Here is a 26,809-nt window from a genome sequence, read left to right on the forward strand (position 1 = left end):
TGTACTTTGCAGATATTGTGTTTTTACAAATTGAAGGTTTATAGCAACCCTTTTTCAGCCAAGTCTATTGGCACCATTTTTCCAACAGTATGTGATCACTTCATGTTTCTGTGTCACGTTTTGGTAGTTCTCACAATTTTTAATTATTTATATATCTATTATGATGACTTGTGGTCAATGATATTTGATATTACTGTTGTAATTTTGGGGGGTACCATGAGCTGCACCCATATAAGATGGCAAACTTAGTTGATAAAGTGTGTATTCTGACTGTTACACTGACCAGCCATTTCCCTATTCTCTATCCCTCTCCTTTGGCCTCCCTATTCCTTGAGACACAGCAATATTGAAATCAAGTCAATTAATAACTCTTCAATGGCCTCTTAGTGTTCACATGAAAGGAAGAGTTGCACATTACTGACATATAAAAGCGAGCAATGATTAAGTAAGAAATGATTAAGCTTAGTGAGGAAGGCATGTTGAAAGCTGAGCTAGGCTGAAAATTACACCTCCTGTGCTGAATAGTTAGCCAACTTTTGAAGGCAAAGAAAAAGTTTATGAAGTAAATTAAAAGAGCTAAAAATGACAAGACAGAGAAACAGTCTTATTGCTGATATTGAAAAAGTTTTAGTGGTTTGGATAGAAGATCAAACCAGCCACAACATTTCTTGAAACCAAAACTTTGGTAAAGTTGAGAGAGGTGAGGAAGCTGCAGACTAAAAGTTTGAAACTAGCAGAGGTTTGTTCATGAGGTTTAGGGAAAAAAGCCATCTCTATAACATAAAAGTGCAAGCTGAAGCAGCAAGTGCTGCTAAAGAAGCTGCAGCAAGTTATCTACAAGACCTAGCTGAGATAATTGATGAAGGTGGCTCCACTAAACAACAAATTTTCAATGGAGATGAAATAGTCTTCTATTGAAAGAAGGTGCCATCTAGGACTTTCATAAATAGAGATGAGAAGGGGTCAAAGCTTCAAAGGCAGGCTGACTGTCTTGTTAGGGGCTAATATCTAGTGACTTAAGTTCAAGTTATTCATTAACTTCATTAACCATTCTGAAAATCCTAGGGCTCTTCAGATACTACTAGCACAGGCGAAATCTACTGTGCTTCTGCTCTATAAATGGAATTACAAAGCCTGGATGACAGCACATTGTTTGCAGCATGATTTACTGAAAATTTTAAGTCCACTGTTGGGACTTACTGCTAGGAAAAGGATTCCTTTCAAAGTATTGCTGCTCATTAACAGTGCATCTAGTCACCCAAGAGCTCTTGATGGAGATGTACAAGGAGATGAATGTTGTTTTCATGCCTGCCAACACAATATCCATTCTGCAGCCCATGAAACAAGGAGTAATTTTGACTTTCAAGTCTTGTTATTTAAGAAATACATTTGGTAAGGCTATAGCTGCCATAGATAATGATTCCTCTGATGGATCTGGGCAAAGTAAAATAAAAACTTTCTAGAAGGGACCCTTCATTCTAGAGCCATTAAGAACATTTGTGATTCATGGGAGGAAGTCAAAATGTCAACATTAACAGGAATTTGGAAGATGTTGACTCTAACCTTCATGATAACTTTAAGAATTCATTGGAGTAAGTACCTGCATATGTGGTAGAAACAGCAAGAAAACTAGATCTAGAAGTGGATCCTGAAGATGTGACTGAATTGCTGCAATCTCATGATAAAATTTTAAAGGATAAGGAGTTGCTTCTTACTGATGTGCAGAGAAAGTGGTTTCCTTAGATGGAATATACACCTGGTGAAGATGCTGGGAATATTGTTGAAATGACAACAAAGGATTTAGAAGATTGTGTAATCTTGGGAATCATCAACATACAGTTCATAGTTATAAGAGAGTTTAGGAAAAGTTTATAGAGTATATTGAGAAGAGGGCCAAGGGGGCAGTTCCAAGGTGGCTGAATGGGAACAGCTCCAGCCTCCAGCTCACAGCATGAGTGACACAGAAGACGGGTGATTTCTGCATTTCCAACTGAGCTTTGAAGAGAATAGCGGTTCTCCCAGCACAGAGTTTGAGATCTAAGAATGGACAGACTGCCTGCTCAAGTGGGTCCCTGAACCCCAAGTAGCCTAACTGGGAGATACCCCTCATTAGGGGCAGACTGACACCTCACAACTTACACGGCCAGGTACCCCTCTGAGGTGAAGCTTCCAGAGGAACGATCAGGAAGCAACATTTGCTGTTCAGCAATATTCTATCTTCTGCAGCCTCCACTGCTGATACCCAGGCAAACAGGGTCTGGAGTGGACCTCGAGCAAACTCCAACAGACCTGCAGCTGAGGGTCCTGACTGTTAGAAGGAAAACTAACAAACAGAAAGGACATCCACACCAAAACCCCATCTGTACATCACCATTATCAGAGAAGAGAGCCAAGGAGAGAGAAATGAGGCATGCTGATATTTAAGCAATGATGGAGAAACAGTAGTTTATAAAGGACAGTAAGAAGAAAGAGGCTGGGCATGGTAGCTCACGTCTGTAATCTCAGCACTTTGGGAGGCCGAGGTGAGTGGATCATTTGAGGTCATGAGTTTGAGACCAGCATGGCCAACAAGGTGAAACCCCGTCTCTACCAAAAATACAAAAATTAGCAGGGCATGGTGGCGTGCTCCTGTAATCCCAGCTACTCAGGAGTCTGAGGTGGGAGAATGGCTTGAACTCTGGAGGTGGAGGTTGCAGTGAGCTGAGAACACGTCAGTGCACTCCAGCCTGGGCAACAGAGCGAGACTCCATCTAAAAAAAAAAGGAGGAGAAGGAGGAGGAGAAGGAGAAGGAGAAGGAGGAGAAGGAGAAGGAGAAGGAGAAGGAGAAATAACCAGAATGATAGGAAGGAAACCAAGAGAAAGCTGTAGCAACAAAACAAAGGGAAGAAAGAGTTTGAAGAGTTAAAGACTAAAAGTTGAAAGTGCTCATTATTAGGCAATAAATAGTTAACTGGTGAACTTCTGAGAATGATCTTTGTGGAGGTGGAAGCCAGAATAGCACTAGTTTGAGATTGTGAGTGAGGATATGATCAATGGAAACATTTTTTTCCTCCAGAGATTAGGTTGTGAAGGAAAGGAAAGGGATAGAGCAATAGTTAGAAAGAAATGTAGGATCAAGGGAAGGCTTTTACTTATGAGCTAGTTTTGTTATGAATAGGATTTGGATAGGTAGAGAGTAGACAGCATTTTGGGCAAAAGTATACAGGGTAGAAAATCATTAAGATTATTTAAGGGGATAATAAGTGAACCAAGTTAGCTCACTAAGTAAGTCTTTTGTTTCTTGAATCTATTAATATATCTCTGTTCTGTTTTTTCTCTTTACAGAAAAGGGAGACACTTCCCTAAAGAGTGCCATTTTAGCATTGAAAAGCAATAGGCGTTTACAAGATTTTAGAGGTGAGAATAATTAGGAAGTTTTATACACGTTGAGAATATAGAAAATGTTTACCATAATTGTTGAAAGTGACGGGCCACTTCCATAAAAATGTAACTAATGTGCTATAAGATCAGATGAGTGGTACACATTTGGTATTTTAAGAGTTCACATGAAGGTGAGAATCCTATGTTCATTTAAGTCTAGTTTTTAACATTAGTTATTGGTTCATAATTGAAGAAAACAGTACATTTTCTAAAAAGGATGTCAAAAATATCTGCCTTTAAAACGTTTTAATAAGTTTCAAATATCTGATTTGATAATACATTTACACAGATCATAAATTAGGAAGTATGTAAATATCTACAGTTAAAATCTCCCTCTGATCTGGTCTCTAACTATCCAATTCCTACCTCTTTCTCCCAACAACTAACCATTGTAGTTAATTCTCCCAATAACTAACCATTGTAGTTAGTTCATAAACATTTGTTATGTAAGGAGCATTTGGAGATTTTTTTGGGGGGGTGGGTGGAGGGAATGGTCTTTCTCTGTCTTCCAGGCTGGAGTGCAGTGGTGCGATCATAGCTCACTGCAGTGTCAACCTCCTGCCCTCAAGTGATCCTCCTGCCTCAGCCTCCTGAGTAATTGTAACTATAAGTGCGCAGCACCATGCCCAGCACATTTTTTTATTTTTTGAAGAGATGGGGTTTTGCCATGTTGCCCAGGCTGGTCTTGAACTCCTGGGGGCTCAAACAATCTACCAGCCTCAGCCTCCCAAATTGCTGGGATTACAGGTGTGAGCCACTGCACCTGGCCGCATTTGGATATTTTTATGAACATTGAAGTAAATATGAATATGCATTTTTTCTCCATATTAATTTTATACAAATACAAGTATAATGTATACATATGTCTGTGTCTTTGATATTTTTTAATTAACAATATATTTTGAATATTTATTTAGATCAGGGCACAAAGAGGTTTCTTCATTTTTTAATAGTTGCATAGAGAATATGTGAATTTTTTTTTTCTTTTGTAGTTTACTTTGGGAGGCCAAGGTAGGTGGGTCATTTGAGGTCAGAAGTTCAAGACCAGCCTGGCCAACATGGTGAAACCCTGCCTCTACTAAAAATACAAAAATTAGCCTGGTGTGGTGGTGGGCGCCTGTAATCCCAGCTACTCGGGAGGCTGAGGCAGGATAATTGCTTGAACCCAGGAGGTGGAGGTTGCAGTGAGCTGAGATTGCACCACTGCACTCCAGCCTGGGTGACAGAGCAAGATTCTGTCTTAAAAAAAATTATTTGTATTTTAATTTCCATGGTACATGTGCAGGATGTGCAGGTTTGTTACATAGGTAAACCTGTGCCATGGTAGTTTGCTGCACCTATCAACTTCTCACCTAGGTGTTAAGCCCAGCATGCATTAGCTATTTTTCCTAATGTTCTCCCTCCCCCACACCTCACCCATAGGCAGGTGCCAGTTTGTAGTGGTGTTCTCCCTGTGTCCATGTGTTCTCATTGTTCAGCTACCACTTAAAAGTGAGAATGTGTGGTGGTTTTCTGTTCTTGTGTTGGTTTGATGACAATAATGGTCTCCAGATCCATCCATGTCCTTCAAACGACATGATCTTGTTCCTTTTTATGGCTGCATAGTATTCCATGGTGTATATGTACCACATCTTCTTTATCCAGTGTGTCATTGATGGGCATCTGGGTTGATTCCATGTCTTCACTATTGTGAATAGCACTGCGGTGAACATATGTATGCATGTATCTTTGTAATAGAATTATTTATATTCCTTTGGGTACATACCCAGTAATGGCATTGCTGGGTCAAATGGTATTTCTAGTTCTAGATCTTTGAGGAATCACCACATCATCTTCCACAATGGTTGAACTAATTTACATTCCCACTATCAGTGTAAAAGCATTCCTATTTCTCTGCAACCTTGCCAGCATGTTTTTTCTTTACATTTTAATAATCATCATTCTGACTGGTGTGAGATGGTATCTCAATGTGGTTTTGATTTGAATTTGTTATTGATCTATTCAGGGATTCAACTTCTTCCTGGTTCGGTCTTGGGAGGGTGTATGTGGATAAATTCCTGGGAATTTATCCATTTCTTATAGATTTTCTAGTTTATTTGCATAGGAGTGTTTATAGTATTCCCTGATGGTTGTTTGTATTTGTGTGGGGTCAGTGGTGATATTCCCTTTATCATTTTTTATTGTATCTATTTTATTCTTCTCTCTTTTCTTCTTGATTAGTCTAGCTAGAGATCTATTTATTTTATTATTTTTTTCAAAACATCAGCTCCTGGATTCACTGATTTTTTGAAGGGTTTTTTCACGTCTCTTTCTCCTTCAGTTCCACTCTGAGCTTGGTTTTTTCTTGTCTTCTGTTAACTTTGGAGTTTGTTTGCTCTTGGTTCTCTAGTTCTTTTGATTGTGATGTTTGGGTGTCGATTTGAGATCTTTCTAGCTTTTTTATGTGGGCATTTAGTGCTATAAATTTCCCTCCTAACAGTGCATTAGCTGCATCCCAGAGATTCTGGTACATTGTCTCTTTTTTCCTATTGGTTTCAAAGAACTTCTTGATTTCTGCCTTAATTTCATTATTTACCCAGGAGTCATTCAGGAGCAGGTTGTTCAATTTCCATGTAGTGGTGTGGTTTTGAGTGAGTTTCTTAATCTTGAGTTCTAATTTGATTGTGCTGTGGTCTGAGAGACTGTTTATTATGATTTCAATTCTTTTACATTTGCTGAGGAATTATTTACTTACAATTACGTGATCAATTTTAGAGTAAGTGCCAATTTTAGAGTAAGGTGCTGAGAAGAATGTATATTCTGTCGTTTTGTGTGGAGAGTTCTGTAGCTGTCTATCAGGTCCACTTGATCCAAAGCTGAATTCAAGTCCTGAATATCTTTGTTAATTTTCTGTCCCAACAATCTAATATTGACAGTGGGGTGTTAAAGTCTCCCACTGTTACTGTGTGGGAGTCTAAGTCTCTTTGTAAGTCTCTAAGAACTTGTTTTATGAATCTGGGTGCTCCTTTATTTGGTACATATATATTTAGGATAGTTAGCTCTTCTTGTTGAATTGAACCCTTTACCATCATGTACTACCCTTCTTTGTCTTTTTTCATCTTTGTTGGTTTAAAGTCTGTTTTGTCAGAAACTTAGATTGCAACTCTTTTTTCTGTTTTCCATTTGCTTGGTAATTTTTCCTCTATCCTTTTATTTTGAGTCTATTTGTGTCTTTGCATGTGAGATGGGGCTCTTGAATACAGCACACTGATGGATCTTGACTCTTTATCCAGCTTCCCATTCTGTGTCTTTTAATTGGGTCATTTAGTCCATTTGTATTTCAGGTTAATATTGTTAAATGTTAATTTGATTCTGTCATCATGATACTAGCTGGTTATTTTGCAGACTTGTTTATGTAATTGCTTCATAGTGTCATTCGTCTGTGTACTTTGGTGTGTTTTTGTAGTGGCTGGTAATGGTTTTCTCCTTTCCATATTTAGTGCGAGCTTCAGAGGCTTTTGCAAGGCAGGCCTTCTCTCAGCATTTGCTTGTCTGAAAAAGATTTTATTTTTCCTTCACTTATGAAGCTTACTTTAGTCAGATGTGAAATTCTATGCTGGAAATTCCTTTCTTTAAAAGAAGAAGTCAAATTGTCCGTGTTTGCAGATAACATGATTGTATATTTAGAAAACTCCATCATCTCAGCCCAAAATCTCCTTAAGCTGATAAACAACTTCAGCAAAGTCTCAGGATACAAAATCAATGTGCAAAAATCACAAGCATTCTTATATACCAGTAACAGACAGAGAGCCAAATCATGAATGAACTTCCATTCACAATTGCTTCAAAGAGAATAAAATACCTAGGAATCCAACTTACAAGGGTTGTAAAGGACCTCTTCAAGGAGAACTACAAACCACTGCTCAGTGAAATAAAGAGGACACAAACAAATGGAAGAACATACTATGCTCATGGATAGGAAGGATCAATATCATGAAAATAGCCATACTGCACAAGGTAATTTATAGATTCAGTGCCATCCCCATCAAACTACCAATGAGTTTCTTCACAGAATTGGAAAAAACTGCTTTAAAGTTCATATGGAACCAAAAAAGACCCCGCATTGCCAATACAATCCTAAGTCAAAAGAACAAAGCTGGAGGCATCACGCTACCTGACTTCAAACTATACTACAAGGCTACAGTAACCAAAACAGCATGGTACTGGTACCAAAACAGAGATATAGACCAATGGAACAGAACAGAGTCCTCAGAAATAATACCACACATCTACAGCCATCTGATCTTTGACAAACCTGAGAAAAACAAGAAATTGGGAAAAGATTCCCTATTTAATAAATGGTGCTGGGAAAATTGGCTAGCCATAAGTAGAACACTGAAACTGGATCCTTTCCTTACTCCTTATACGAAAATTAATTCAAGATGGATTAGAGACTTAAATGTTAGACCTAAAACCATAAAAACCCTAGAAGAAAACCTAGGTAATACCATTCAGGACATAGGCATGGGCAAGGACTTCATGTCTAAAACACCAAAAGCAATGGCAACAAAAGCCAAAATTGACAAATGGGATCTAATTAAACTAAAGAGCTTCTGCACAGCAAAAGAAGCTACCATCAGAGTGAACAGGCAACCTACAGAATGGGAGAAAATTTTTGCAATCTACTCATCTGACAAAGGGCTAATATCCAGAATCTGCAAAGAACTCAAACAAATTTACAAGAAAAAAACAAACAACCCCATCAAAAAGTGGGCAAGGGATATGAACAGACATTTCTCAAAAGAAGACATGAAGCCAACAGACACATGAAAAAATGCTCATCATCACTGGCCATCAGAGAGATGCACATCAAAACCACAGTGAGATACCATCTGACACCAGTTAGAATGGCAATCATTAAAAAGTCAGGAAACAACAGGTGCTGGAGAGGATGTGGAGAAATAGGAACACTTTTACACTGTTGGTGGGATTGTAAACTAGTTCAACCATTATGGAAAACAGTATGGCGATTCCTCAAGGATCTAGAACTAGAAGTACCATATGACCCAGCCATCCCATTACTAGGTATATACCCAAAGGATTATAAATCATGCTGCTATAAAGACACATGCACACGTATGTTTATTGCGGTACTATTCACAATAGCAAAGACTTGGAATCAACCCAAATGTCCATTAGTGACAGAATGGATTAGGAAAATGTGGCACATATACACCATGGAATACTATGCAGCCATAAAAAAGGATGAGTTCTTGTCCTTTGTAGGGACATGGATGCAGCCGGAAACCATCATTCTCAGCAAACTATCGCAAGAACAGAAAACCAAACACCGCATGTTCTCACTTATAGGTGGGAACTGAACCATGAGATCACTTGGACTCGGGAAGGGGAACATCACACACCGGGGCCTATTATGGGGAGGGGGAAGGAGGAGGGATTGCATTGGGAGTTATACCTGATGTAAATGACGAGTTGATGGGTGCTGACGAATTGATGGGTGCAGCACACCAACATGGCACAAGTATACATATGTAACAAACCTGCACGTTATGCACATGTACCCTAGAACTTAAAGTATAATAATAATAATTAAAAAAAGAATGTTGAATATTGTCTCCCAATCTCTTCTGGCTTACAGGGTTTCCAGTGAGAGGTCTTCTGTTAGTTTGATGGGCTTCCCTTTATAGGTGACCTGGCCTTTCCCTGTGACTGCCCTTAACATTTTTTCCTTCATTTCAACCTTGGAGAATCTGATGATTATGTGTGTTGGGGTTGATCTTCTCATGGAGTATCTTACTGGGGTTCTCTGGATTTCATAAAGTTGAATCTTGGCCTGTCTTGCTAGGTTGGGGATATTCTCCTGGATATAATCCTGAAGTGTGTTTTCCAAGTTTGTTCTGTTCTCCCCATCTCTTTCAGGTACTTCAATCAGTCATAGCTTCAGTCTTTTAACATAATCCCATAGTTCTTGGAGGTTTTGTTTACTCCTTTCTTTTTTCTCTAATCTTGTCTGCCCGCCCTATTTCAGCAAGATAGTCTTCAAGCTCTGCTATCTTTCTTCCACTTGGTCTATTTGGTTATTAATATTTGTGTTTGCATTGTGAAGTTCTTGTGTTATGTTTTTCAGCTTGATCAGGTCATTAATGTTTCTCTCTCAACTGGTTATTCTGGTTAACAGCTCCTATAGTGTTTTATCATGGTTCTTAGCTTCTTTGCAATGAGTTAGAACACACTCCTTTATCTCAGCAAAGTTTGTTATTACCCATCTTCTGAAGCCCACTTCTGTCAATTCATCCATCTCAGCCTCAGCCGAGTTCTGTGCCCTTGTTTTAGATGTGTTGTGGTCATTTGGAGAAGCAGCACTCTGACTTTTTGAGTTTTCAGCCTTTTTGAGTTGATTCTTTCTCATCTTGATGGAGTTATCTACCTTTGATCTTTGAGGTTGCTGACCTTTGGATGGGGTTTTTGTGGGGTCTTTTTCATTGATGTTGTTGTTGTTGTTGTTACTTTCTGTTTGTTTTTCTTTTAGCAGTCAGGTCCCTCTTCCATAGGGCTGCTGTGGTTTGCTGGGAGTCCACTTCAGACCCTATTTGCCCGGGTCCCTCCTGCCCCTGGAGGTATCACCAGTGGAGGTTGCAGAACAGCAATGATGGCAGCCTGCTTCTTCCTCTGGGAGCTCTGTCCCAGAGGGGCACCAAACCAATTCCAGCTGGAACTCTCCTATATGAGGTGTCTGGAGACTCCTGTTGGGAGGTCTCACCCAGCCAGGAGGAGTGGGATCAGGCACCTGCTTAAATAAGCAGTCTGGCTACCCCTTGGTGGAGTAGGTGTGCTGTACTGGGGGGAATCTCCCTTGTTCAGGCTGCCCTGACTCTCTAGAGCCAGTAGGCAGAAAAGACTAAGACCATTGATGCATAATACTGCAACTTCCCCTCCTCCTAGGGGCTCCTCTCATCCCCTGGCTGGGGATGCTGAAATTCCTACAGGGAGGCCCCGCCTGGTGAGGAGGAGTGGATTGGGGTCCCACATAAAGAAGCAGTCTGACCACGAATTGATCCAGCCACTGTGCTGCACGGTGGGGAATTGCTCCCATCCAAACTGCCCAGTCTCGCTGGCACCAGTGGCAGGGAAAAATGGCCAACTGGTGCTGCAGTGATGGTGGCCTCTCCTCCCCAACCCCAGAACTTGATGTTCTTAGGTGGTCTCCAGCCTGCTGTACTGGCTGGGGGGGATTCCAAGCCAGTGGGGTTTAGCTTGTGGGGTTCCATGGGAGTGGAGCCCACTAAGTGAGGCCATTTGACTCTCCAGCTTCAGCCCCCTTCCCATGGGAGTGGACAGATCTCCTACCTCACCAGAGTTCCCAGAGCTGGAGTATGCAAAAACACTTGTGTCTCAGTGCCTGCTGCCTGAGCAGCCACTGTGAGTCTGCACAGCTCTGTGCTTGGGACTGAAGTCTCTTGTGGCGTGGGCTCACGAGGGGACCTCCTGATTTGCAGTTGCAAGGATCTGTGGGAAAAGCATGGTTTTCAGGGAGGGATAGCACAATCCCTCACTTCCTTGGCTAGGGAAGGGAACTCCTTTTGCCCTGTGAAGCTCCCAGGTGGGCCTTCCCTCCACCTACTTTTCCTCACTCCCCATGGATTGCGCCGACCACCTAGTCAGTACCAATGACAGAACTTTGGTCCCTCAATTGAAGATGCAGAATTCACTCTTCTTTTTCGTCTTCTTAGTGGGAGCCACAGAGCAGAGCCACAGAGCAGAGCTATTCAGCCATTTTGGCAAAGCTGCCCCATGAATTTTTCATATGGAGATATATATGTTAACTTACTGGAATCAGTGATTCATCCAACTTGGTGTTGTCTTCTTGACTGTGGCACCAAGAAACATTTCATGGCATCATGTGATGGCTGCCCTCTGTGAAATATCTCCCTAACTTTTGAGTATACTTTTGAAAATCTCTAATTCACTTAACCATAAGTTAATAGCCTAATGATTTATAAAGTTACCAAAACTCTTCTCCAACTCTTATTTTAGTCTAAGAAGCATTTCAGGGCAAAAATGTCTATAGTATTACATTATATTTTGTTTGGTTTCAAATAATATCATATTAGTTTGTTGGCAAATAGTAATACATTTGTATAGTGTTTGGTGTTTTACCAAACACTTTCATATAATTTGTTTTACACAGTTTATTCATTTGACTACTGTGTTAAGTAGGTTTCTTATAATCAAGAATGAGAAAAGTGAAGCTTAGGGAGACTGAGGCGGGTGGATCACAAGGTCAGGAGATCGAGACCACCCTGGCTAACACAGTGAAACCCCGTCTCTACTAAAGGTACAAAATATTATCCAGGTGTGGTGGCATGCGCCTGTAGTCCTAGCTACTTGGGAGGCTGAGGCAGAAGAATCGTTTGAATCTGGGAGGCAGAGATTGCAGTGAGCAGAGATCATGCCACTGTACTCCTGCCTGGGCAACAGAGCAAGACTCTGTCTAAAAAAAATTAGACTCCAAGTTCAGGGATTATTATTTTTTTAACTATGTTATAGCTTATTAGTTTAGTTGAAAAATTGATCTTATACCATAATCACAAGTTAATATAATTAGTATACATATATTTAATACAAATATGCATGGTATAGAGGTAGACCACAAGGATATTAAAGTCTAGCTGGAAAAATAAGCCATTTATATAAAAGTGTAACTAATATACCAAAAGATCAAATGAGTGGTTACACGTTTATTATTTTAGGAGTTCAGGTGAAGGTGAGAGTTTTAGGGAAAAATGGAGGAAGGCTTTGAAGGAAGAGTTAGGTAGGGAACAGTTAGACATGTGAACTAAAATTTGGATGAGTTCAGTGATAGAAACATTTGAAAGTCATTGTCATAGAGCTGATAGCTGAAAAAGATGATTTGAATAAATGGAGAAATATTTTATTGATGGATTTCACATATTTTACTAAAGTCACTTCTCAAAATTAATTTATATGTGTAATTCAATTCCTAAAGGACTTTGTTTTTTGAGGGGGAGGAATTGGAGGGGAGGATTGGCATTATCATCTAGAAGCTCTTTCAGAAAAATAAGAAAGGAAGAAAGAAAGAATAAGTTGAAGTTAGAAAGGATGTGGTAAAATGACTATTTTCTTTCATTATTTGGCATTGTATCTCAAAGGCCTTGAAACCGTGCACCCCATTTAACTTTGGAAATTTATGTTAGGAAAAAACCATTAGTGAACAGATGCATGTTTAAGAAAATTTATCATCAGGATTCCACTTATGATAACAATTAAACTTTGATTTAGAAAGATAGGATATATTAATGCAGTGGAATATTATATAGTCATTTAAAATGGTGCTGGTAGAATAGTGTGTTGAAAGGGAAAATGGTCAGGATACCTTGCTAACTGAAACAAAGTTTGCCATTAAACAGTTTTAATTAAATACCACTAAAATATAAAAATGCTGTAAGGGCACATACCAAGAATGTTATCAAGGATTTTTTTGGATGATGAAGTTTGGAATGATCCCTCCCCTGAGTATTTAAGGTGAATTGCACTGTGCTATATCATCTTTAAATTAACGATGTCAGGTACCTATACTAATGTTTTGAACTGTAGTTTATTATTTACAATATGACTGTAGCTAAACTGAAAATATTTTCTATTTTATCTTGATAGAGGTTAACAAACTTGCAAAGGCCTTAGACAAAGTCACCAATGAAAAACTTGATGCTGATGATGTAAATTCTGTACTGAAAGGCCTGGGGATTTATTTTCCAGAGGAAGAATTACAGGAGGTGCTTGGATCCGTTTGTGTTGATAGTATGTATTCTTTATTTAAAGAAAATTTTTTGGCAAAAACCAGAAAGCCTGCTAGACAAATTCTAAAAGAGCTGTAACACTTCTGAGTCATTTATTAAACACAAAAAGCTTGTGTTTACTTTCACTCAGAATCCAAAGAGCTTAAGTGATGAGGAATCAAATGCAATGAGTTCGGCAACTCTAGATTTTCCCTTTTAGGGCTGAATGAGAATTTGTTCTGGATTATCTTAATATTGAGTATCCTAGGAAAATATAATCTTCCTCTCTCTATCCTATTTGTTTGTCAGAAGCTGTGAAGCTGTCTCAAGCCCATGAAACAAAGACCTAATCCTTAGTGTGCGATGCACACAACCAGTTGGGTTTCCCTAGAATTCTCAATGGGCTATGCTGGAGTTTTTAGAATCCTGCCAATGGAATGTTTAGTTTACATGCAGAGCCTTGGGTTGCTCTTTTTCATCTTAAGTCCCAAGCATATGCCTGATAGAAAGCCAAAGATTGCACACTTCCTTTACTAATATATCTTTGCTCATAAGCGTAGTCTTCTTTAGATATTATGGTTGAGTTTGGTTTATAAGACTTATTTTCTGGCAGATAAATTGTCTTCCTTGAAAATATAGGCACTTATAGGACTTGTGATACTGAAAAATTAAGATAACATAAAATGGGAGAGGAAACATACCAAAACAGTTGTCCCAATTGGTTAAGGTGTGTGTAAAATCCACAAAATGCTCATTGACACTACAACAAAAATGACCACAAGAGTCATCATAATCATATTCCTTTTCATAGTTATTCTGAGGTATGTATAGCAGAATCAGAGTTAGAAAACATTTTAGTCTTAAAGATTAAGTAGGCATGGATATCTTCTGATACCATTGCTTGGTATCTTTTGACCAAATGTTATTCATCCCTTTATGTTCCATTTTCAGAAGAGGGGAAAGTGAACTTAAAAGATTGCCTGAGTCAGTTGATGCAAACGCCGTATTTTACTAAAGCTTCAAGTGAGTGAGAATTTTTAACAATAAAAAGTTTGAATGCAATTGTTTGGTGTTAATTATATTCATTTATGCAGTTTTCTAATGCTGTAAAGAAAGACGTGTGTGTGTGTGTGTATGCCTAAATATGTAAATATGCACACACACATAAATAAATGTACATTGGATCAAGAATCAATAGGGGATTCTAGTCCTGGTGTTTTCTCAACTGATATTTTCTAGAATTGTAGTATATTTGTTCATCACTCAAAAAGAGTAAATAGACAAAATTTATCTAGATGATTCATCCTAGTGTCCAAGTTTGTGATCCAAGATGACTGCTATCAGTTGGAAATATCTGCTATTTTACCAAAATTCTGTGGGAATAAGATCAGTGTTACTTCTTTTTCTCTATCCTATTATATCTTTATTAAAATGAGATTTTGTCATGAGACAATTCACTGTTGAAACATTTAGAAACATATAGGAACATTTTGAAACATATACACTTCCTTTATGGTATTTTTCCACTACTCCACTACCAATCCATAAGGGATTGTATGTAATCTGTTTTTAATATATTTAATTAACCAGCATCCTCAACGTAAAAAAAGTCTGTGGAACTTCTGGGTCTCCTCAATGTTTAGGCTAATTTAATTAGTAAATTCACAACTATTTTGGATTCCCTGAGTCTTCTTGGAGAAGCCAGTATTTTTTAGAAGAGTTTAAACGCTTAATGTTTTCTAAACTCTTTCTAAATGTTTTCTAAATTGAAACCAAACTGAATTCAAAAGACCTAATTTAGGGAGCTACAAAATGAAATTATTTAGGATGGCAAAGTGGTAAGTATTTCAATAGATGAAATAGTTTTTCTTTAATCCTTGGTTTTGTAATTGACACCTATAAGACTCTCCTAGATAGGTCGTTCATAAGTTTAAACTCATACAGGGTAAATGTTTTTGATATAATGATGTTCATCATAATACAATACTTAACATTTTTTTTTTGCTTGGTAGAATAATTTATCCATGGTACTTTCCAAATTAAATATTACCTTTTTTGGTAGTTATATATTAGTACCAAGCTTTCCATTTTGGGGGGACATTTTTGTGTATATGTGTTGATGCATGCAAGTGATCTGCTAAATGAAAAAAATTCATTGATGACAGTCATATTAAAAGATGACCATTTATCCAATTTTAGGCAAAACAATTAATTTATGGTTAGTTGTCATATCTTTAATCGAATTCTCAGCCTCAAATATGATAGAGAAGAGACTAAGCAGATGTTCTGAGTTCTATGTAATCATTCTTAAATCTCAGATTTAAATATCTGCAATGACTTGGTTAACATCATGGTTAAACATTCTGCCTATAACATCAGTTATCCTGGATTTCAGACTTGATTTCACATCTAGTATCTATGGGTTCTTGGACAGAATAGCCTCTCTAAGGCTAGGTTTTCTTATCTCTTAAATAAGGGAAATATTGGTACTGACTCCACAGAGCTTTTGTGGGATTAAATGAGATGAGATACATGTAATCTCTGAGATGAGCTTGCTTGTGTCTAGCAAGCTCAGACAGTACTCAATGGGCAGTAGTAGCAGTAGTTATTACTATCATTCAGAATCTACTAATAATATTTGAGTGTTTAAAAAAATTTTTGTACTGTGTTTTTTTTTTCCAAATAGAAACAGAAGACTCCTTGAAAGTTCTGGCCTCCGTTAAGAAAAATGTGGCAAACCCTGATGACCTAGACTTCATGTTGAAAACTGTAGGAGTTCCATTACCCCAAGATGTGATTCAAAGAGCACTGAAGAATGTGGCTCCCAGGGGTGAGTATTTAATGTATTTCTAGGTATCCTTTATCTTAGTTAACATGAATCAGTTTGAATGTTTCAAGAATTCTTAAGAGGCTTTTCTGCTTCATAGATTATCCAAGGCTTAAAATACCTACTGTTCATCTGGGTTCTAGTAATTGTCATCTGTGTTCTAGTAATCCTCAGTAACAGCATAAAGTGGGAAATCTATAGAGGATAAGTATATGTGTGTGTGTCTGAATGATATGTATGCACCTGTGTTTTTGACTGAATATATATCTCAGTTTCAAAGCCATATCTATACATTATTTCTCAATATAGCAATTATACTTGTCTGTTTCTTATATTTGATTATTTACTTTTTCCATGTCCTTTGGCTTGCATTTTTCTTTCAGAGGATGGGACAGTGAATTTACAAGAGTTTATGAGCAATTTGGTCAATTCAGGATTTTCATCTCTTCCTGAAAGTAAGAATTTTCAGTTGAATGGAGATATATAATGACATGTGCTATAGATCTCTGGGAAAAACCCCAGATAGGCTTTTGAGATGGTTTTAAACTTATTTAACACTAGCATAATTTTCTAATGCCTTTACATGTCTAATGGGTAGCACAACTGGAAAAGACTATAATCTAGGCTGGGCGCGGTGGCTCACGCCTGTAATCCCAGCACTTTGGGAGGCTGAGGCATTTGAGACCAGCCTGGCCAATATGGTAGAAATTTGTCTGTACTGAAAAAAAAATACAAAAATTAGCCAGGCATGGTGGTGTGTGCATGTAGTCCCAGTTACTCTGGAGGCTGAGGCACAAGAATCACTTGAAACTGGGAGGTGGAGGTTGCAGTGAGCTGAAATCCATGCCACTGCACTCTCGCCTGGGTGACAGTGAGACCCTGTCTCAAAAAAAAAAAAAGAAGAAGAAGAAGAATACAAGGAAAAGAAAAGACTATAATCTTTAGGGAAAAATAGTTTTCTCTTCTGCCTAGTGTAAGAACCAAGAATCTTTTTTTAAATTTTTATTAATTTATTTATTTTGGTATTCACCATCTTTTTTTTAACTTTTATTTTAGGTTCAGGGGTACATATGCAGTTTTGCTATGTAGGTAAATTATGTGTCATAGGGGTTGGGGTTTGGTGTACAAATTATTTCATCTCCCATGTAATAAGCGTAGTGCCTGATAGATAGTTTTCAATCCTCAACCTCCTCCAATCCTCCACCCTCAAGTAGGCCCTGGTAACTGTCATTTCTTTCTTTGCATCCATATGTACTCAATGTTTAGCTTCCACTTGTAAGTAAGAATATATGTTCCCAGTCTACCACTGAGGGACATTTAGGCTGATTCCATGTCTTTGCTATTGTGAATAGCACTGTGATGAACACACACATGCATATGTCTTTATGGTAGAACAATTATATTTCTTTGGGTATCTACCCAATAATGAGATTGCTGGGTCAAATGGTAATTCTGCTTTAGGTTCTTTGAGAAATCCCCAAACTGCTTCCCACAGTGGTTAAGCTAGTTTACATTCCCATTGGCAGTGTATAAGTGTTCCCTTTTCTACACAACCTTGCCAGCATCTGCTATTTTTGACTTCTTAATAATAGTCATTCTGATTGGTGTGAGATAGTATCTCACTGTGGCTTTGATGTGCATTTCTCTAATGATTAGTGATATTGAGCATTTTTTCATATGCTTGTTGACTGCATAAATGTCTTGTTTTGAAAAGTATCTGTTCATGTCATTTTCCCACTTTTTATTTATTTTTAATTTTTAAATATTTTTTGTGGGTACATAGTAGGTATATATATTTATGAGATATATGAGATGTTTTGATATAGGCAGGCAATGTGAAATAATCACATCATGGAAAATGGGGTATCCTCAAGCATTTATCTTTGTGTTACAAACAATCCGATTCCACTTTTTTAGTTATTTAAAAATATATGCAATTAAGTTATTATTGACTTCAGTCACCCTGTTTTACTATCAAGTAGTAGCTCTTATTCATTTTTTGGTAGCCATTAGCCATCCCTACCCCCAACACTGCCACTACCCTGGTAACCATCTTTCTACTTTCTATGCCCATGAGTTCAATTGTTATAATTTTAGATAACACAAATAAGCAAGAATATGTGATGTTTGTCTTTATGTGCCTGGCTTATTTCACTTAACATAATGACCTCCGACTCCATCCATGTTATTGCAAATGACAGGATCTCATTCTTTTTAACAGCTGAATAATACTCCATGTGTATAACTACCACATTTTCTTTATCTATTCATCTGTTGATGGACACTTAGGTTACTTCCAAATGTCAGATATTGTGAGCAGTGCTGCAACAAACATGGGAGTGCAGATATCTCTTCAATATACTGATTTCCTTTCTTTTGGATATATACCCATTAGTGGGATTGCTAGATTGTATGGTAGCTCAATTTTTAGTTTTTTAAGGACTCTCCCAACTGTTCTCCATAGTGGTTGTACTAATTTACATTCCCACCAACAGTGTACAAGGGTTCTCTTTTTGCCAGCCTTTGTTATTTCTTGTCTTTTAGATATAAGCCATTTTAGCTGGGGTAAGATGATAACTCATTGTAGTTTTGATTTGCGTTTCTGTGATGATCAATGATGTAGAGCACTTTTTCATATGCCTGTTTGCATTTGTATGTCTTCTCTTGAGAAATGTCTATTCGAATCTTTTGTCCATTTTTTGATTGGATTATTTGTTGTTGTTTTTTTTCCTATAGAGTTGTTAGGAAACTCCTTATATATTCTGGTTATTAATCTCTTGTCAGAGGGATAGTTTGCAAATATTTTCTCCTGTTCTGTGGATTGTCTTTTCACTTTGTTGATTGTTTCATTTCTATGCAGAAGCTTTTAAACTTGATGTGATCCCGTTTGTCTATTTTTACTTTGATTTCCTGTGCTTGTGGGATTTGCTCAAGAACATTTTGCCCAGATTAATGTTCTGGAGATTTTTTCCCACTGTTTTCTTGTAGTAGCTTGATAGTTTGAAGTCTGAAATTTAAGTCTTTAATCCATTTTGATTTGATTTTTGTATATAGCAAGAGATAGGGGCCTAGTTTTATTCTTCTGTGTGTAGATATCTAATTTTCCCAGCACCATTTATTGAGGAGACTGTCTTTACCTCAGTGTATGTTCTTGGCACCTTTGTCAAAAATGAGTTCACTGTAGCTGTGAAGATTTGTTTCTAAGTTCTGTGTTCTGCTCCATTGGTCTATGTGTTCGTTTTCATGCCAATACCATTCTGTTTTGGTTACTATAGCTCTGTAGTATAATTCGAAATCAGGTAATGTGTTTCTTCCAGGTTTGCTCTTTTTGCTTAGATTAGCTCTTTGGCTATTCTGGGTGTTTGCGGTTCCATATAAATTTTAGATTTTTTTTTCTATTTCTGTGATGAATGTCGTCGGCATTTTGATAGGGATTGCATTGAATCTGTAGATTCCTTTGGGTAGCATAGACATTTTAACAATATTGATTCTTCTAATTCATGAACATGAAATATCTTTCCAGTCTTTGGTGTCCTCTTTAATTTTTTTCATCAATGTTTTATAGTTTTTATTATAGAGGTGTATCACATCTTTGGTTAATTCCTAAGTATTAAATTTTATGCATGGGTATTGTAAGTGGAATTACATGTTTTATTTCTTTTTCACATTGTTCGCTGTTGATATATAGAAATGCTGCTGAATTTTGTATGTTAGTTTTGTATCCTGTGACTTTACTGAATTTATCAATTCTAATAGTCTTTTGGTGGAGTCTTTAGGTTTTCCCAAATATAAGATCATATCTGAAAACAAGGATAATTTGACTTCTTCCCAGTTTGGATGTCGTTTATTTCTTTCTCTCATCTGATTGCTGTAGCTAAGACTTCTGGTACTATGCTGAATATAGTGATGACAATAGGCATCTTTGTCATGTACTAGATCTTAAAGGAAAAGCTTTCAGTTTTTCTCCATTCAGTATGATACTAACTATGGGTCTCTTGTATATGGCTTGTATTATGTTGAAATATGTTCCTTTTATACCAAGCTTTTTTAGGGTTTTTATCAAGAAGGAATGTTGAATTTTATCAAATGCTTTTTCAGCATCAGTTGAAATGATCAGATGGTTTTTATCCTTCATTCTGTTGATATGATGAATCACATTAATTGAATTGCATATGTTGGACCATTCTTGCATCCCAGGAATCAATCCCACTTGGTCATGATGAATGATCTTTCTTACGTATTGTTGAATTTGGTTTGCTAATATTTTGTCGAGGATTTTTGCATCAACAATCATCAGAGATACTGGCTTGTAGTTTTCTTTTCTTTTCTTTTTTTTTTTTTTCATGTGGTTTTGTCTGGTTTTGGTGTCAGGGTAATTCTGGCCTTGTAGAATGAGTTTGGAAGTATTCCCTCATCCTTATTTTTCAGAATAGTTTGAGTAGGATTGGCATTATTTCTTCTGTAAATGTTTGGTAGAATTAAGCAGTGAAGCCATCAGGTTCTGGGCTTTTCTTTGCTGGGAGACTTTTTGTTAGGTCTTCAGTCTTGTTACCTGTTAATGATCTCTTCAGATTTTGGAGTTCTTCCTGGTTCAATTTTGGTAGATATTATGTGCTTAGAAATTGTTCATTTCTTCTAGGCTTTCCAATTTATTGACATATAGTTGGTCATAGTAGCCTCTAATGATCCTTTGAATTTCTGCAGCATAAATTGTAATGTCTCCTCTTTCTTTTCTGATTTTGTTTGTATCTTCCATTTTTTTCTTAGTCTGGATAAAGGTTGTCAGTTTTGTTTAACTTTTCAAAATACCAGCTTTTTGTTTCATTGATCTTTTGTATTTTTTCTTTATTTTAATTTCATTTGTTTCTGCTCTGATCTTTATTATTTCTTTTCTACTATTTTTTGGGTTTTTCTCTGGCTTCTCCAGTCCTTTAAGATGCTTTGTTAGATTGTTTATTTGAAGTTTTTTTGTCTTTTCTCATGTAGGTACTTATGGCTATTCAATTCCATCTTAGGGCTGCTTTTGCTGTATCCCATAGGTTGTGGTATGTTGTGTTTCCTTTATCATTTGTTTCAAGAAATTTTTAAATTTTCTTCTTAATGCCTTCATTGACCCATTAGTCATGTAGGAGCATACTGTTTAATTTCCATGTATTTGTGTTGTTTCCAGAATTTCTCTTGTTATTAATTTCTAGTTGTATTCAATTGCTATCAGAGAAGCTGTTGGATATTATTTCAATTTTTTTCTTTTTTTTTTGAGCTGGAGTTTCACTCTGTTTCCCAGGGTGGAGTGCAATGGTGCGAGCTCAGCTCATTGCAACCTCCACCTCCCGGGTTCAAGTGATTCTCCTGCCTCAGCCTCCCAAGTAGCTGGGATTACAGGCACCTGCCACTATGCCCAGCTAATCTTTTGTATTTTTAGTAGAGATGGGGTTTTGCCATGTTGGTCAGGCTGGTCTTGAGCTCCTGACCTCAAGTGATCCACCTGCCTTGGCCTCCCAAAGTGCTGGGATTACAGATGTGAGCCACTGTACTCAGCCTTCAATTTTTTTTTTTTTAATGTTTTAAGATTTGTTTTGTGACCTAACATATGATCTAACCTTGAGAATGATACATATGCTGAGGAAAAGAATGTGTATTCTGCAGCCATTGGGTGAAATGTTCTGTAAATTTCTATTAGATTCTTTTGGTCTATAGTGCAGATTAAGGCTAATGTTTCTTTGTTAATTCTCTGTCTGAAAGACTTCTCCAGTGCTGAAAGTAGGGTATTGAAGTCTGCAACTACTATTGTATTGGAGTCCATTTATCTGTTTATATACCTGTGTGCTTTATACATCTGGGTGCTCCAGTGCTGGGTGCATATACATTTAAAATTGTTATATCTTCTTACTGACTTGACCCATTTATAATTATATAATGACCTACTTTGCCTGTTCTTATAGCTTTTGTCTTGATATCTGCTTATTCAGATGTAAGTCTGGCAAGTCCTGCTTTTTTTGGGTTTCCATTGATATGGAATATCTTTTTACCACTGCTTTATTTTGTCTATGTGTGTCTTTATTGGTGAAATGTATTTCTTGTAGGCAGCAGATCAGTAGGTCTTGTTTCTTCATCAATTTAGCCACTCTGTGTCTTGATTGAAGAGTTTAGTCTATTTACATTCAGTGTTGTTATTGATAAGTAAGGACTTACTCCTGCCATTTTGTTACTTGTTTTCTGGTTGTTTTGTATTTTTTATCTTCTTTCTTTTCTTCTTGTCTTCTTTTAGTGAAGGTGATTTTCTCTGGTGATATGATTTAGTTTCTTGCTTTTAATTTTTTGTATATGCATTGTATGTTTTTTGGTTTGAGGTTACCATGAGGCTTGCAAATACTATCTTATAGCACAGTGTTTTAAACTGAGAACAACACTGTTTGCCTACATAAACAAATAAGGAAAAAGAAAACTAATTTTAAAAAGTATTCCTTCACTTCATCCCCCTTTTTAATGTGTTGTTTTTTTCTATCTATATCTTATTGTACTGTTTATCTCTTGAAAAGTTACTGCTGTTCTTATTTTTGATTGACTCGTTGTTTTGTCTTTTTCCTTAAGATAAGAGTAGTTTACACAACACAGTTGCAGTGTTATAATATTCTGTGTTTTTCTGTGTATTTACTATTACCAGTGAGATTTTGTACCTTCATGTGATTACTTATTGCTCATTAATGCCCTTTTCTTTCTGATTGAAGCACTCCCTTTAGCATTTCATGTAGGACAGGTCTGGTATTGACAAAATCTCTCAGCTTTGTTTGTCTAGGAAAGTCTTTATTTTTAATTTGTGTTTGAAGAATATTTTCACTGGATATACTATTCTAGGGTATAACTTTTTTTCCTTCAGCACTGTAAATATGTCATGCCACTCTCTCCTGGCCTGTAAGGTTTCTACTGAAAAGTCTACTGCCAAACATATTGGAGTTCCATTGTATGTTATTTGTTTCTTTCTTTCTTGTGGCTTTAAGGATTCTTGCTTTATCCTTGACCTTTGGAAGTTTGATTAAGTGACTTGAAGTAGTGAAGTAATAGCCACAAGGGTTAAATCTGCTTGGTGTTCTAGAACATTCTGGTACTTGGATATTGATATCTTTCTTTATGTTTGGAAAGGTCTCTGTTATTATCCCTTTGAATAAACTTTCTACCACTATCTTTTTCTCTATTGCCTCTTTAAGGCCAATTACTTGTAGATTTGTCGTTTTGAAGCTATTATCTAGATCCTGTAGGCACATTTCATTGTTTTTTATTCTTTTTTCTTTTGTCTCCTCTGACTGTATGCTTTCAAATAGACCATCTTCAAGCTCACTAAATCTTTATTCTGTTTGATCAATTCAGCTATTAAAAAGACTCTGATGTATTCTTCTGTATGCCAATTGGATTTTTCAGCTCCAGAATTTCTGCCCAATTGTTTTTAATTATTTCAGTGTCTTTGTTAAATTTATCTAGTAGAATTCTGAATTCCTTCTCTGCATTATATTAAATTTCTTTCAGTTTCCTCAACACAGCTATTTTGAATTCTGTGTCTGAAAGGTCACATATCTCTGTTTCTCCATGATTGGTCCTTGATGGCATATTCATTTGGCAAGGTCATGTTATTTTGAATGTTGTTAATGCTAGTAGATGTTGTTTAGTGTCTGGGCATTGAAGAATTAGGTATTTACTGTAGTCTTCACTGTCTGGGCTTGTTTGTACCTGTCCTTCTTGGGAAAGCCTTCTAGGTATTTAAAAGGACTTGATTGTTGTGATCTAAGCTGTATCTGCTTTAGGGAGCATTGCAAGCCTAGTAATGGTGTGATTCTTGCAGACTGGTAGAGCCCTGATGGTCTTAAATAAGATTCAGGACAATTCTTTGGTTTACCAGGTAAACTCTTATTCTGTTCTCTTACTTTCTGCCAAACAAACAGAGTCTCTACCTTTGTTCTGAGCCACCTAAAGCTGGGGGTGGAGTGATACCAGCACCCCTGTGGCCGCTAGCATATGACTGTGCTGTGTCAGACCTAAAGCCAGTGTAGCACTGAGTCTCACCCAAGGCCTTCTGTAGCCTACTTCCTGGCTACTGCATATGTTCCCTCAAGGATGTGGGGCTTTGCAATCAGCAGGTGGCAAAGGCCTATATCTTTTCCTTCAGGCTGATGAGTTTCCTCAGGCCCCAGGTAGGTCCAGAGGTGCCATCTGCAAGTCAGGGACTATGTGGTGTTCTTTTGTACTGTGGCTGAGCTGGCACTCAAACCAAAAGAAGTCCTTCTGCCTCTTCCTTTGCCTTTTCAAAGGCTGAAGAGCCTTACCCTATAGCCACTGCCACCACAGGCTGTGAGAAGTACTGCCAGACTACTGCCAAGGGCTCTTCAGTCACTTTGTGTTGAATACTGCCTGGCCTGGGACTCATTCTTCAGAGCGGTGAGTTTTCTTCTGGCCCAGGGCAGGTCTAGAGATGCCATCTAAGAGTCAAATCCTGGAATTGGGACCCCAAGAGCCTGCTTGGTGCTCTGTTCCTCTGTGGCCGTCCTGGTACCTAAGATGCAAGCCAAAATTTCCTTTACTTTTCCTTCTGCTTTTCTCAAGCAGAAGGAGTTTCACCTGATAGCCACCACAACTGGTGATGTGCTGAGTCTCACCTGAATCCAGCAGTTCTCAGAGACTCATCCAAGTCCCTTGATGTAGTACCTGGGTTTTGCTGCTGGTTATTTGGGGTCCAAGGGCTCTTCACTTAGAAGGTAATGAATGCTGCCAGCACTGGTCTTTCCCTTCAAGGCTGCAGCTTCCCTTCTCATTGATGGTGTGTCAAGAAAAGTTGTGAGAGCTAGAGCCTGTAACAGAGGACTTAAAATTTTGACTGGTGCCCTATCCCACTGTGGCTCACCTCCTATCCAAGATGCAAAACAAAGTCCTGCTTCTCTTCCCTATCCTCTCTTCAAGTGGAAGGATGGAACCTGTTTTGGAGCCACAAACTGTGTGGCCTGGGGTTTGAGGAGAGGTGATGCAAGCAGTCCCTTAGCTACTCCAGCTGGTGTCTCAGTAGGTCATGTGCCCCGCGCCACCCCCCACCAGTCCACTGTCTCTGGACCCAGTACAGCACTGGGACTCACCTATGAGTTGCAGTCCGTATGGCCTAGACTGCCTTTCAGGCTTACTTAGAGTAAGTGTTACTTAGCGCTGAACACTTTAGCCCGCAGTGACAAGGCATGCAAGAACTCATTTTGACCACTGAGATCAGCGATTCCTCTCTGACCAGGACTACTTTAAATGCTCGCTCCTTGGGTGGGCATCAGCTGAGTTTGGTCTGGTTATCCTTTCTGCTGTAACAGAACAGTGCTGAGTTTAGTGATTCACAATTGCTATGTTCTATCCCTTTCGCTGTTGCTGGGGGTTGAGTAGGGGTGGCATCGGGGATTCAAGACTGTTTTTACTCTCTTCAGTGCCTCTTTCAGCAATGCAGAGTTAAAATTAGGTGCTGTGAGGACTCACCTGATTTTCAGTTCTTATGAAGGTGTTTTTTTCCTGTGTAGACAGTTAAATTGGTGTCCTTGCAGGGGGGTGATTGGTGGAGCCTTCTAGTACATCATTTTGCTATACCTTGAATATCCTTTTGCCCACTTTTTATTTATTATTATACTTTAAGTTCTAGGGTACATGTGCACAATGTGCAGGTTTGTTACCTATGTATACATGTGCCATGTTGGTGTGCTGCACCCATTAACTCGTCATTGACATTAGGTTTGTCTCCTAATGCTATCCCTCCCCTTTCCCCGCTCCCCAGAATAGGCCCCGGTGTGTGATGTTCTCCTCCCTGTGTCCAAGTGATCTCATTGTTCAGTTACCACCTATGAGTGAGAACATCGGTGTTTGGTCTTCTGTTCTTGCGATAGTTTGCTGAGAATGATGGTTTCTAGCTGCATCCATTCCCTATAAAGGACAAGAACTCATCCTTTTTTATGGCTGCATAGTATTCCATGGTGTATATGTGCCACATTTTCTTAATTCAGTCTGTCACTGATGGACATTTGGGTTGATTCCAAGTCTTTGCTATTGTGAATAGTACCACAATAAACATACGTGTGCATGTGTCTTTATAGCAGCATGATTTATAATCCTTTGGGTATATACCCAGTAATGGGATTGCTGGGTCAAATGATATTTCTAGTTCTAGATCCTTGAGGAATCACCACACTGTTTTCCACAATGGTTGAACTAGTTTACAGTCCCACCAACAGTGTAAAAGTGTTCCTATTTCTCCACATCCTCTCCAGCACATGTTGTTTCCTGATTTTTTAATGATCACCATTCTAACTGGTGTGAGATGGTATCTCATTGTGGTTTTGATTTGCATTTCCCTGATGGCGAGTGATGATGAGCATTTTTTCATGTGTCTGTTGGCTGAATGAATGTCTTCTTTTGAGAAGTGTCTGTTCATATCTGTTGCCCACTTTTTGATGGGGTTGTTTGTTTTTTTTTTGTAAATTTGTTTGAGTTCTTTGTAGGATCTGGATATTAGCCCTTTGTCAAATGAGTAGATTGCAAAAATGTTCTCCCATTCTGTAGGTTGCCTGTTCACTCTGATGGTAGTTCTTTTGCTGTGCAGAAGCTCTTTAGTTTAATTAGATCCCATTTGTCAATTTTGGCTTTTGTTGCCATTGCTTTTGGTGTTTTAGACATGAAGTCCTTGCCCATGCCTATGTCCTGAATGGTATTACCTAGGTTTTCTTCTAGGGTTTTTATGGTTTTAGGTCTAACATT

At 38.0% G+C, this 26,809-nt stretch overlaps 1 protein-coding gene and 1 non-coding gene across 2 annotated transcripts in view; one reads left to right on the top strand and one right to left on the bottom strand.

Moving 5' to 3' along the window:
- Positions 1-26,809, top strand: part of EFCAB13 (EF-hand calcium binding domain 13) — a 240,572-nt gene that overhangs the window by 183,446 nt on the left and 30,317 nt on the right. Inside the window, exons 37-40 of the mRNA XM_074020056.1 lie at positions 13,097-13,240; positions 14,170-14,241; positions 15,905-16,048; positions 16,429-16,500. Coding sequence (XP_073876157.1) covers positions 13,097-13,240; positions 14,170-14,241; positions 15,905-16,048; positions 16,429-16,500 — 432 coding nt within the window. The remainder of the gene's footprint in view (positions 1-13,096; positions 13,241-14,169; positions 14,242-15,904; positions 16,049-16,428; positions 16,501-26,809) is intronic.
- On the bottom strand, positions 13,261-13,322 carry LOC123569596 (U7 small nuclear RNA). The gene has a single exon (XR_006693413.1). It is a non-coding gene; the product is annotated as a U7 small nuclear RNA (small nuclear RNA).

The sequence above is a fragment of the Macaca fascicularis genome, chromosome 16, assembly GCF_037993035.2.
Source record: "Macaca fascicularis isolate 582-1 chromosome 16, T2T-MFA8v1.1".
NCBI classification, from domain to species: domain Eukaryota; kingdom Metazoa; phylum Chordata; class Mammalia; order Primates; family Cercopithecidae; genus Macaca; species Macaca fascicularis.